This window comes from Pseudochaenichthys georgianus, chromosome 15 (assembly GCF_902827115.2).
Source record: "Pseudochaenichthys georgianus chromosome 15, fPseGeo1.2, whole genome shotgun sequence".
NCBI lineage: Eukaryota > Metazoa > Chordata > Actinopteri > Perciformes > Channichthyidae > Pseudochaenichthys > Pseudochaenichthys georgianus.
Genome location: NC_047517.1, coordinates 31,989,818 through 32,003,288, shown reverse-complemented (window position 1 = coordinate 32,003,288; position 13,471 = coordinate 31,989,818). Strand labels below are relative to the sequence as shown.

General features: G+C 42.5%; 1 protein-coding gene across 1 annotated transcript in view; it reads right to left on the bottom strand.

The window, feature by feature from the left end:
* Positions 1–13,471, bottom strand: part of srbd1 (S1 RNA binding domain 1) — a 51,296-nt gene that overhangs the window by 16,120 nt on the left and 21,705 nt on the right. Inside the window, exons 15-16 of the mRNA XM_034100038.1 lie at positions 3,629–3,720; positions 1,413–1,495 (exon numbers count right to left, since the gene is read on the bottom strand). Coding sequence (XP_033955929.1) covers positions 1,413–1,495; positions 3,629–3,720 — 175 coding nt within the window. The remainder of the gene's footprint in view (positions 1–1,412; positions 1,496–3,628; positions 3,721–13,471) is intronic.

Here is a 13,471-nt window from a genome sequence, read left to right as displayed (position 1 = left end):
GTCAATAATTATTTAATTAACATTTAAATGTAATTAATTGTTCATACAAGAAAAATCATTTAGCAACAATTAACCAATCTTCAACAAAAAAATCATTAATCATCATTAAGCAACTAAATGAGTTTACACAAAATAACAGATTCATCATTCATGACATTTATATTTGTGCGTAGCCCTACAGTTTTATGGAGCCGTGAAAAGACTATTCAAGAAACTCTCTCCTCTGATCTCATAATGATCCTTCTGCCCTTTTCTTAAAAGATAAACTACCGTACTTTTCGGACTATAAACCGCGACTTTTTTCCCCATTTTTTTTGTACAGCTAACGGCCACTAGGGAACCTCCTAAATCTATGGATTTTACAGGTAAAATTAACCACCTTTAACTCTATGGGCTCTATGACCGGTCCGCGCCCGCCACCTTTAAGCGGGCTCCAGCAGGAAAAGCTGGAGGCCGGAAAAGAGTGAGACAGGTAGCGCGCCAAAGTAAAAGTGGAACCGAGAGACAGAACGAGAGAGACAGAGAGAGACAGACGGACAATTTAGCTGCTGCGGCTTATATGCAGGTGCGCTTTATAGTCCGAAAAGTACGGTACTCACTATGGGCTGCCAATTGTACCTTATTCTTGCCTTCGTCTTCCTCAATCCGTTTAGTTGTGTCCATCTTCACATTTTGCCCCTCACAACTTTCCATATTTGGAGAACAATACCGCATTAATAGCTGGTGTAAAAAGTATGACCTAATGCTTGTCTTCCCTGTCTCACGCAATTACAAACACACTTGAAATAAAGTAACTGTTGTTGCATCTGCACACACACTTGAGCACATAAGGGCAAGGAACAGCAGGCGCACCAGAAAAAACAAATGTTCAAACTCACGTCATGCCTGATCTCCTTTAATTGAATTAGCGGTCACCCTCGGCATCATGTGTTGACACAGGCCTCAGCCAAGTTGATCTTTTCCCTGCTTACCTCTCATCTCTCAAACCCTCATTCCAATGCCTTCATGCCTCAAGTCAACAATATTGCTTCCTTGTTTTTGAATAACATAATAGAGTCACACCTAAACTCGGCATGAATGCAAATAGGCACACTGTCAGCAGACAGAGGCAATACTGGCCAAACAGATAAGGCTTCATAGGAAAAATATATATATAATATCAAAAGACACACTTTGTTGTTTATCTGCGATTACAGTAAGTCCCTATAGCATTCGGTGCTATTACAAACCACATGTGTGTATGATCATGGTTTACAGTAATGTGCTTTTACACCAACGTCAGCACACACACACACACACACACGTCTACTCGGCCCTTTGCTTCAGTCTAACTCGCAGCAGATGTTCCACTGACCGGACAAGAAGCCCGCAGGAGCAGGGAAAATATCAGCAGAAACAAGTACAACACTCACCTGGTATGTTCCGATGCCGATGTGTTTCGGATCAATCTTCACGAGCTCAGCCATTGGATCTTGGACGCGTCTTCCTATCGACACTGTCAACACACACAAACAGAAAAAACTAATGTGATTGTGTCTCATGAGATTGGTTTGTGTTTTTCATGAACATGCTTTCAGAATCACAGTTATTGAATATGCAAATCCATATTATTTATAATTACTGAAAATGCAAATGGTGTGCCGATTACAGTGCTGGCCTGAGGGCGGGCCAACCCTAATTGTCATTCCTCCACCTCCCCCCCATAATAATAATTAAAGCTGGCTTTCAAATGGAGTCTTTGCACCTGTCATTAAGCTTCCTGATAGATGCTGGGGCTATGAACCTTGCACACTAACACACAGAGCCAAATGTCGCACACACATAGACACACGCAGTGTATCAACTAAACTAAAGTTACTTTTAACGATGGAGTCTGTAAGGCCTCAGTGTGCTGCTGCATGTGAGGCCAAATGTCTTTTCCATGAGTATTCTGGCAGGGCCAAGTAACAAGGAGAAAAATTACAAACAACCTTCCTCACACACACACCATGATACATGAGATCAGCCTCAACACAGACGGATGCAGGGAGAGGGAGAGAGGGAGAGGGAGAGAGGGAGAGAGGAGGGAAGGACACAACCGAATCACTGTTCACATTCATGTCCCAGTGTAAGACAAAGGAAGTGCCATCTTTGTAGTTCCATCAAAGATTCTGCTAAATGCTATATCAATCAAAAGCCAAAACACTGCGCGATGGATAAAAAACAGGAAGCCGTTTGCATCCTTCCTGTGCAGCGGCTTGCCAGTGTTTTCTATGAGTGCGTTGTGTGTTTGTTTGAAGCGGTCAGCAATGATCTTCGAAGAGGAACGGAGGGACAAAGAGAGGGATGGGATGTAAAAGAGGGAGTATGTCTGGAATCAATGGCTCTCCTCTCCTCTCTCTCCTCTGGCTGCGGTATGAGGCCGCTGCCTGAGATAATATTTAGACAGGGATGGAGTTTCAATCCTGGCCTTGCTCAGTGCACCACCAAAACTCTCCAATACTCTTTCCATCTATTCTGACTCTGACTGAGCATAACTCTGCAGCACTTAGAAAGTTATGAGATACTATTCTAGAAGGGAAGGAATGGAGAAAGCAACAACAGAGAAAGTCACAGTTCAGACGCAGCTCTCAGGAGAACTGGAAGAAAGTGACGTGCAAAGAAAAGTGTTTTAAACATCCTTTCTAAGAGATGGATGCAACAGGCAGTGAATGAGAGACGGTGGTCCAAGAAAAGTGATCTGTATTCTCAATTTACTTGACTTTGTAGTCACTCAAATCATCTCTCACTGTCTCAGACTTCAGAGGAGGGGAGAAAACAAATAAGCCGAACACAAAAACAGTCCTCTTTGAAATATTGCGTACCACCACTAGATGTCCCAAAACAACCGGGAACAGATGGTATGGGACAAATGTGCAATACATAATTCCATATAAATGGTGTGACCACTCATACAGACAAATGCGAAATCACACATACCTTCCGAAGGAGAACCAGTCAGGCACAAACACTCTGACTCTGAAGCCGTGTCCCCGCTCAGAAACACTCTTTTCACACACATCCACAGTCCAATGCTGGAGATGTCTCATGGCTTTCATTAGGGGTATAAATATGGCTCTCAGTGCTGCTGACCACAGGAAACTAGCGAGGGATAATCCAGCCGTGGTTGATTTATGGCTTTTATAGAGGAAGTCTGCTGGAAACATTTGTTCCCCAAACCTCGTTTTATCCTGCTATGTTTTCAATGATGTAGCATAGGGAATGAGTAAGGAGAGGTGGCAATGAGAGAGGCAAAGAGAGGACAAAAGAGACCCTAAAGCAGTGCCAGAAATGTGATTATAATGAAACAATGTTGCTGGAAAAGGGTGGAAATAACAACTTTCTGATGGGAGATTCCAAATGTATTTAAGGCAGCTCACATTAAGCACCAACACTTTTGGTATGCCTACTGCAGTACAAGAGAAACACAATAATTAATCAAGAACATAAGTGGCAATTTAATCAATAATTAAAATGAATCTAAATTGCGGCCCAACACAAAAGTGTCTTCCCCGAGAGCAATCATTTTCCAAGGGCTCATTGAAAGCAGGGCCAAGAATATCACACTTGTTCAGAAGATGTTTAATCACCAACAGATTAAAACAAATACCTGCGCTCCTCAGGTTGGGGTCCATGTCCGGTAACTCTTTCACCGCCTCAGGACTCACACTGTAGATTGATGCTCCTGCCTCACTGGTTATACTGGGGAGAGAAAGAAAAATAATATATATATTTAGACACAGGGAGAAGAGGCACGTTGGCCAGTGGGGTGAAGGTGAAAAATAAAGAGGTGTAAAGGAAGCCAATTAGGGGGTGAACGAAAAGGACACAGTGAGGACAAAGTTATTACTGCTTGAAAGAGATAATGGAAAGGCAATTACTGAAAATCACCTTTGCCTTGCACGTTACACAATGCAGCTGACAACTCCTCAAACTGGTCCCTCACTTACCAGAGCTTGACCATCATTACTGACATTATGGCTTATACAGCATCACCACTAACAAGCCTGCCTTAGCATTACCAGCAAATACAATCTTACTAATGCACCTTTTTCATTTCAAATTGACAGAAGGTGTGAAGAAGAACCATACGAAATACTGACTGCATCCACAAGCTTGGAACAGTCTCACATTATGAATACTTAATACAGACAGAATATGTCAATAAGTGAGTCCTGTAACTGAGTGAGATCGCCCGACCCACTTAAGAGTACTGAGCTCACACAAAAACAAAAAATATTTGCATATTGTTTTAAGAATGACCACTTCCTCACATGGAAACGACACTTTAATCACAGTATGAAGTGTTTGTTAAAGAACAGGGCACTGAGTCAGCAGACTGCCGCAGTGCGCTGGCAATCTGTATGACACTACTGCCATCTAGAGGTTATCGGGGTGTACTGATATTCACCAGAAGTCTAACACTATGGTCAGATTGAAAAATGTTACCAAATAATGTGACCAATTCGAAAACTCTGGAATTATTCAAGATTAAATAAACTGCTATAGCTTTTTGTGTGGACCTGAAAAAAGAAAATAGACCGATAACATGCCAAACAGATTTGTGTACATTGACTCCCTTGTGCGCGGATTGCTTGAATATCAGATCTAATTGAGTCTCTAGTCATCGATGGAAGCCCTAAACCTCCGTGGTTTAAACATATTACTATTTCTGTTATACAAAGTGTAATTCAATTTGGTATATTAATTGTTATTTTCATTATCTTGAAATAACAAATGTAGTTTTTCAAAGATAACAAGATCATTTTCTCAAGACAATAACAGTTATTTCCAGCTCACAGATAATGTTTCATAAATTAAAGGCATAAGACCTAGGCCTATAACTCAACATATCAGGAAAATAGTATTTGTTATTTTGATATAGTAACATAAGGGCTTATTGCAAACTATTTTAATGCAGCTAACAAATCACCCTTAGTCATACTTGAAATGAATAAAGCAACAAAGATTCCTTAAATTCAGCTAAAAGTTGAGCTGCAGATCATGTTGCAATTTCTGTATTATTGACAGCTTTCAACGTGTAGATCTTACTAATGAATATGAACGGATCGCACATCGACATTGGGTTTACAATGCAACACATTATACCATTTCTCATGTTAATGTATTCAGTTTAAAGTAGGCCGCTTATCATCCATCACCACACAGACAGAATGGTGGGACAACAAAGCCACTGATACCCGTGTAGATGCTCCCGACAAACAAGTGAAGCTGTTAAGACCTTCTATTCTCTCGGCTGGGGGGAGATGATTGGAGGAAGTAAGGGGGGCTTTTTATTCCTCAGGGCTGACCGATATGGCGAAGGGGTCAGCACCTCTCCAATGTCCACAACTCAGAATGAGGCCCACACACACACACACACACACACACACACACACACACACACACACACACACACACACACACACACACACACACACACACACACACACACACACACACACACACACACACACACACACACACACACACACACACACACACACACACACACACACACACACACACACACACACACACACACACACACTATCCCAGAGGCCTGGACATTGCCACAACAACCTTGCCAATTAGAAGTATCTTGTTAATGAGGAGTGGCAGAGGCCTTCTGATGGGACTCACATCTATATCAACTTGTCCTCCCTCCCTCTTTTACCCTCTCCCCTCCATCCTCTCTATTCATGCCTTCGTCCGCCTCACTGTTCTTTTTGTCAGCTCCTTATCCATCGTGCTGACAGCTGACATATCGCCATGGTGACACTGCTAACGAGCACTGGCACATGACCTTCAGGGAGGTCAAAGCATAGCTGGTCATTAACCCGACTTGCCTCACGCACATCGATAAATACACACGGACACCAAGGCACACACGTTAAAATATGCCGAGTAAGACGCAGAAAATAAAAGGAAGAATCTTATTCAAATATATCAATTCTTCACAAATCTTATGCAGCTCTCTCCCTTTATACAGAATATTAAGATAAAGGCTTTCAGAACACACACCTCTAACCTCCCTCTCTGTCCTAATTCAGAGATAATAGAAGAATAAAGGTCAAGTGAAAGAAAGGCAGTTTTGTTTGAGGAACACGGACAGAAAGACAAAAAGGGAGACCAAGAGTCTTTTTTTAAGTAAAACTATATCATTATGAACACAGAAGAATAGAATACAAGAGGATATGGAGGGGAAAGAAAGGGAGGCCACCAGCTTAGTATGTCTAACTTAATTAAGGCTGCCGCTGGGGCAGCTGGGTAACAACACTGTCATGGATACAGCTCTGAGCCCTCATCGCCGTAGCGTCCATGGCTGTCGCTGAAGTGAGGGCATCAACCTGGCAGACAACAGAAGGTTGTCTGCTCCACAGCTCTCTGGCCTAAGTGGATGGATGGTCGAAGCGTGGACACACACACATACACACACTCTGAGACACAAAGTCAAAGATCGCCTCTCGGTGTAAAGCGATGACTTGGTGGCCCTGTAGGGTTATCATTTATTAGCACTCCTTTTCTTTTCAATTGTACACACACACATCACACACACACACACACACACACACACACACACACACACACACACACACACACACACACACACACACACACACACACACACACACACACACACACACACACACACACACACACACACACACACACACACACACACACACACACACACACACACACACACAGGCCTGCCTTTAGCCTTGTCCCATCCTGGGGCAAAGTCACCAACTGGCTCCCCTATCTGTTCCCCTACTGGTCTTCTTTGAGACACAGCCTTGGGCCTGACACACACACACACACACACACACACACACACACACACACACACACACACACACACACACACACACACACACACACACACACACACACACACACACACACACACACACACACACACACACACACACACACACACACACACACACACACACACACACACACACACACACACACACACACACACACACACGCACACGCACACGCACACAATGACTGGCCCCCTGCTGTCCCTTAAGAAACCTGACATTGGAAGAGATGGATACACACTTTGATACCTCATTACAGCCTTCTGGCTGACACGGTCTTAATCTAAATTAAAAACAGCTCATCAGATCAGTCAGAAAAGAAGAGGGGCAATAATATCATCAACTCATTTGATACACAGGACAAAAAGTTGGAGGAGGGGATAGGGTGATAGCACTGTAGGTCAAAAAAGAGTACAATTTGGATGTTTGGTTTGAGGAAATTAATTGTATTTTGTTAGGCACACAGACACAATATGTGAATAAGTGGCCTGAAAAGATTCATAGGGCTAAAACCTTTTTCTTGTAATATAATTTGAAAGCATTGCCATAAAATGGGAATGACTTTGTAGAAGTTGGGATTATCCCAGTTTGATTTGTTTGACAGCAACCCACGTTGTTCATCTAAATATTTGGTATAATTCATTTTTTCCCATTAGATCATCCGTCTCAAAATACATCGCTCCGATTGAAAGTTGCAGATATTCAAAAATGAGATGCAACTAATGTATTGCTTGCAGATCTGGGTTTACAAAATCTATGTCGTGTTTTATCTTTATACATCTCAATTAAAAGTGATATGTTGTGTACATAACAATCTAAGATTTGACTTGTCTTACCAACAAAGTTGCTTTATTAAATATATCTGTGGTGTTACTGTAAAATACACAGAAACCAATGTGATCAAGAGTCACCAACGAGTAGTGTTACCTGTGGAATTGATTTAAAGCAATCGACCAGTTTCACCTGATAGAGTGCACAACATTCTAGATGGCTTTCAAGTCAGGACACTTAAGGATTGCATACACACACATCTACATGGTCTCAAATTATAATGGCTCAATCTGTCACTTTCTTTGTCCTGCACTGGGTTTGTGGTCAAGATACTTAGATGGGCCTCATTGTACTGCCTAAAAAGGAGCTGTGATGTCACATATCACCAGCCCAAATTATATTCACACACACACACACACACACACACACACACACACACACACACACACACACACACACACACACACACACACACACACACACACACACACACACACACACACACACACACACACACACACACACACACACCACACACACACACACACACACACACACACACACACACACACACACACACATAAGTTTCTCTCTGTCCCGGCTGCTCAAACAGCTTGGGTCCATTGTTCAGTCAGCTGCAAAGCTTGACCTCAGGGAAAGAAATTGAGGGACGCACTATCCCTCTCTCACTCACAGACACAGACACACACACACACACACACACACACACACACACACACACACACACACACACACACACACACACACACACACACACACACACACACACACACACACACACACACACACACACACACGTCGGGTCTGAAGACGATGACATTTTTCACAGAGAAAAGCGTCCAAATGGCAGGTGTCAAGGGCCGTCAGTCTCCAGAGAGGCGCTAGAAGGCAGGCAGGCTCACACACACACACACACACACACACACACACACACACACACACACACACACACACACACACACACACACACACACACACACACACACACACACACACACACACACACACACACACACACACACACACACACACACACACACACACACACACACACACAATATATATATAAACTCCAACTGCCAGTGTGAGGCACGTCTGAAAAGAGCAAAGCCTCATAGACACTCATGTCAATCTGGTACAGGAAAGGCCTGCACTTGTGTCACGCACACATGCATACACACCAGCCTGCACGCTCACACATACCCCAAAATCACAAATACACACATGGCATGCCACACAGACTCATCACATGTGTGTCACACGCAGCAGGACCATCACAGGGAATGCTGGGACCCGAGGGGAGGGTGGCATGGAGGATGGGTGGGAGGAGGCTGACCACCAGGGAGGCAAGGTGGGGGAGAGGGGGGGCTGAGCGTGATATGGGTGAGGCTGGCAGATAGTCACTGTCCACCACCTGCGACTGCCAAAGGGTCTATTGCCCGACAACGCTCTGTCCATGACGAGCTACACTAAGAGCACAAATATACCTTCTTCAAGAAACATGATAAGCCAAGGTATCATCGGCTTTAAAACAAAGTCTGGGACAAAATATATAGAGGGTCTAAGGATAGAGTTTCTCATGTGATGTAAATATTGTAAATCTCCTTTGCAATGTGTGCTTAAGAACGTTTTTTAAAGTAATAAAGGAAAGTTCAGAGGGAGGACACAGAGGCTGCAGTCATTTCCTGAATATTGCCCATTTGATGGGTTTAAGTAGGAGAGGCAAAGCACATACTTGAGTGGTTCCTGCTTACTTTAAACATCATCAGTTAAATTAATCAAGTCACAAGACTCTCGTAGACTCCTGCATTTATCCATCTAACTCAGTGCTTCTCAAAGTGTGGTCCGCGGACGTTGGTGGTCCATGAGCGCCCCCTAGTGGTCCGTGAGTATATTGGTAACATTTCACATTTGAAATAAATAAATACATTTAAGTTTTCCGCACTCTCGCGGGAATATCTCCGCAATGGAACGAGCTTAAGTTTCACTTCCTATTGCATGATAAAGCTCAGGGCAACACCTTCGTCACACATGTTTCCACTTCTTTGTACCATTTGCAGGCGATTTATAATCTGTTCTAGAAAAACGAAGTCTTTTGGGATATTTGTGGAGTTAGGTGGTCCGCGAGTGTTTTTTTATTGGTTAAGTGGTCCTTGGTTTGAAAAAGTTTGAGAAACACTGACTCACCTAAGGAGCTCCTTATTTCACAAATAGACAAATCATTAATAATCTATTTCTATAGCTGCAGATAGGGCTTTCACAATATCAGATTGTCACTACAATTGTTTGTAAGATATTGAAGTGTCTTAAGACATTTAGGATGACTCATAAACAATCATCATCAATACATTATAAAAGTGATTGTTTATTTTGCGTTTTGTTTGTCAAATTAATTCCTCTCCAAAATAGGGTTGGGCATTAGGATGATGAGTTGAACGCCCTAAACTATAACTGTAAAGTGTTATTATATGTGTAATATAAACAGGTTTTCAATATTTATTTGTATTATAATGGTTCTATTTAACACTATACAGAATAAAGCAAATAAAAAAGGCTGTATTTGGTATGGTTCTGGATTAGTTTTGTTCATTGACTCTATTCTTTCTGTATTAAGTCAAAGGCATATACTCTTCCTGTACTCATGGGTTCAGTATCCTTCCCTGAAACGAAGACACACCCCACAGCCAGGCTGAGGCCTTTCCATGCCTCTAAATCCATCCGTCCCGCTGCTCCTCCTCCTCCTCCTATCCAAACATTCGAGTGCCTGGATCTCACTCAGTCATCGCTGGTCCTGCCACTGTATGTTCATCACTCACTCAGCCTGGCCCTGGGAGCATGCCTGGACACAGGACATGACAGGCGATACACACACACAGTCATAAATACAGTCTACAGCCCTGTCCTCCAGGTCCATCAGCTAGCCAGTAATGATGATCTCATCCCACCAGGAGTGATCTGGAGGGCGAGACGGTCAAGGTCTCGCCCTCCAGATCAGAAAGCCTCTCTGTGAGTTGCTGCAGGCGTCCACTGTGGCTATTTGAGTCTGTTTCTTGCTTGTATCGCTCTTGGACAACTTCAAGTATGAACCAGTCAAGGAGAGAAGGATGACTACTACTAGAAAGAGAGATGGACAACTACTCTTATTGGCTACTGAGAACAACATCAGACAAAAGTATAGCTTCATGTGGTTATGAAGTGCTATTTGGGGGTGGTGAATGACTGATTTTGAATTGAATTGCTTGTTTTCTACCAATAGATCACGACATATAGCCTATGTTTGTGTACATATTAACCTTTTAACAATATTGCAAATCAATGTCAATCTATGTCCTTAGTGTGTATGAATAAGTCATTACAGTTGCATTATCCAAATATATACAGAACTGTCGCAGTAGCATCTTTGTTATCTCAAATAATCTTCAGAGAGGTAAAGCATAACTAAACAGTTATTTGACAACAGGCCAGTCTTGACCAATCATATCATTCTTAGTTCCTTTGACTAATTGCTTAGTAATGTTTATTGTAATCCACCAACGGCAAACAGGGACAGTGACTTGTTGACCCTGAAGGAGATGTTGCCTGTTCATTAAAAGAGGGTCGGTCATCTCCCTGCCTTCGGGAGAGACAGAGCAAGTGGCCGAGAAATTGGATGTTGTTTTAGGTTTGCCTTTAGCTGTGGTTACTGTGTGTGTGTCTGTGTGTGTATATCATCACCACTGCCCAAAGCCCTCCCTAACCTAATTCCACATAATGACCTCTGATATCATTAACATCTGCTTGCTGCAGCCAAACACTGTCAACTTGTCACCGTTCATGCATACAGCCCAGAACACAATACAAACTATTCTAATAAGTTGAATTCTAATTTGTCAAAACAAATATAGTTTAGTTAAACAAGCTTAAGTGGCCAACACCAACAAACACAAACACCAACCTGATGACAGAAATATTCATTTATGTTGCACAGAAGGTTAGGAGCTTCTTTAATAATTCAACAATGTTCTCTATAATTCATGAGTAGGAAAAGCAAACACTCGACAACACGAGCAGTTAGACAAACAACATACACTAGTTGAGAATGGCTGTCAACACCTTACAATGGACTTTTGAAAGGGTGCTCGAGATTATTGTGAATTGAACCCAACCCATTTCAGGGATGTTGTCTGTAGGGGGATTTGGGATCATGGCAGTCCATGAATGGGAGCCGAGGACAGGGCATCACTGTTTGCTGCTACTTGGATCTTTTCCAAAATACAGGTTTTAAACCTTGGAAGACAAAATTCACAACTCCACTCAGCCGTCGAGAGTGACTGACAACATGGCACGTTACGTAGCAAACTGCAAACCACCCGCACACTCTGATGCAGATATCTGTGTGGCCGTTGATGAGCTTTGATTTAGACTGCATGCTCTACCAGGCAGTGCTAAAGCAAAATGACAGACAAGGTCATGCCGTACTGGCCTATAAAGGAGCCTAAGAAACACACACAAAACAATGGGCTATCGATGAGCAGACGTTAACAAATACACACATGTCTACATCCAAACACTTAAAGGATTGAAGTCACCCATTATCTCAGCAATGTGGGTTTTGTTCTCTTAACTAATGTCACAAACTGACATCCAGCAGGAGGTCTTCAAATGATTGGGACGCAGCTGTATGGCAGATAACCTGATGTGTGTCCAGTGGGGGCCGTCGCAGACACACAAGCCTTGTCAGCTAAATAATACCTCACGCTGTATAATGTCCTGCAGGAGGCTGCTCATTCATAGAGGCTTTGTTCAAGGTTATTCATGTAAAGGCACTTTTTCATACATCTAATTGGGGGATAATGCGTCAAATCTGGGGATTCATTCCTCACAAATCTCAATGTCAAATCTATGTCTTATGGTTGATTAACTAGCTTTTTCAAAAGACTCGACAGTTGAAAGCTTCAGATTAAGCTTCTTACATTTGAGTTTTATAATTAATTTACAGCAGCTGGAAATGAATGCTGGAAACATAACCAATTCATTCATTAGGTTACTCCATCAACAGAAAGTTGTTAGTCAACAATTGATATTGTAATTTATTTCTAAGTTTCCTATAGTTTAACCATCCATTGTTAGCATTGGTTCTGTGATCATTACCTTTGGGTTTTATATAGTTGGACACATGTTCTGATGCTATAGAGTTAACATTACTGTGACATTTATATCTGACAATGTCTATGTTCTGTTAAAAAGATATTACCATCAGTGAGATATATTGTATTCAAAGCATGGACAGAGATTTTAATAAATGAACACACACTGGCTAGTTTTTTTAAACACATTCACACCTATTCTTCCCCCTAAATGCCACTAACTCACACACAAAGGTACACAAATGTGTGTCCTTGCCTGGCTTTCTGCAGAAAAAGCCACACTCCTAAACAAATATGTAAGAGGTGACTCAGTGAGTACGAAGAGTCTACTCAAACAGGACTAAGGCAATAAAAACTGCATACACACAAACGGAAACCACACAAGTAGGGATGTCCCGCAGGCTGCCATTTCTGGCTGTCATTCCAGCTAAGCATCGAGGCAGAAGGACAGAGAGGGAGAGAGGCGGGTGGGGAAGGGTGGTGGGGGGGGGGGTGACACAATGAAGGCTCACAGGGAGACAGGAAGCAGATGGTGCAGATGAGGCTGCGGTCTTTAATGAACTACTGCGCTGTCGAGGCGGAGAGGAGAGAGAAAGGAAGAGAGTAGGAGGCAATATACAGCAAAGCCATGAAATACCTCAATACTTCTGCCACTAAAAATACTTTCAACCCACCTGTATTACTAATGTTCAACACTCGTAA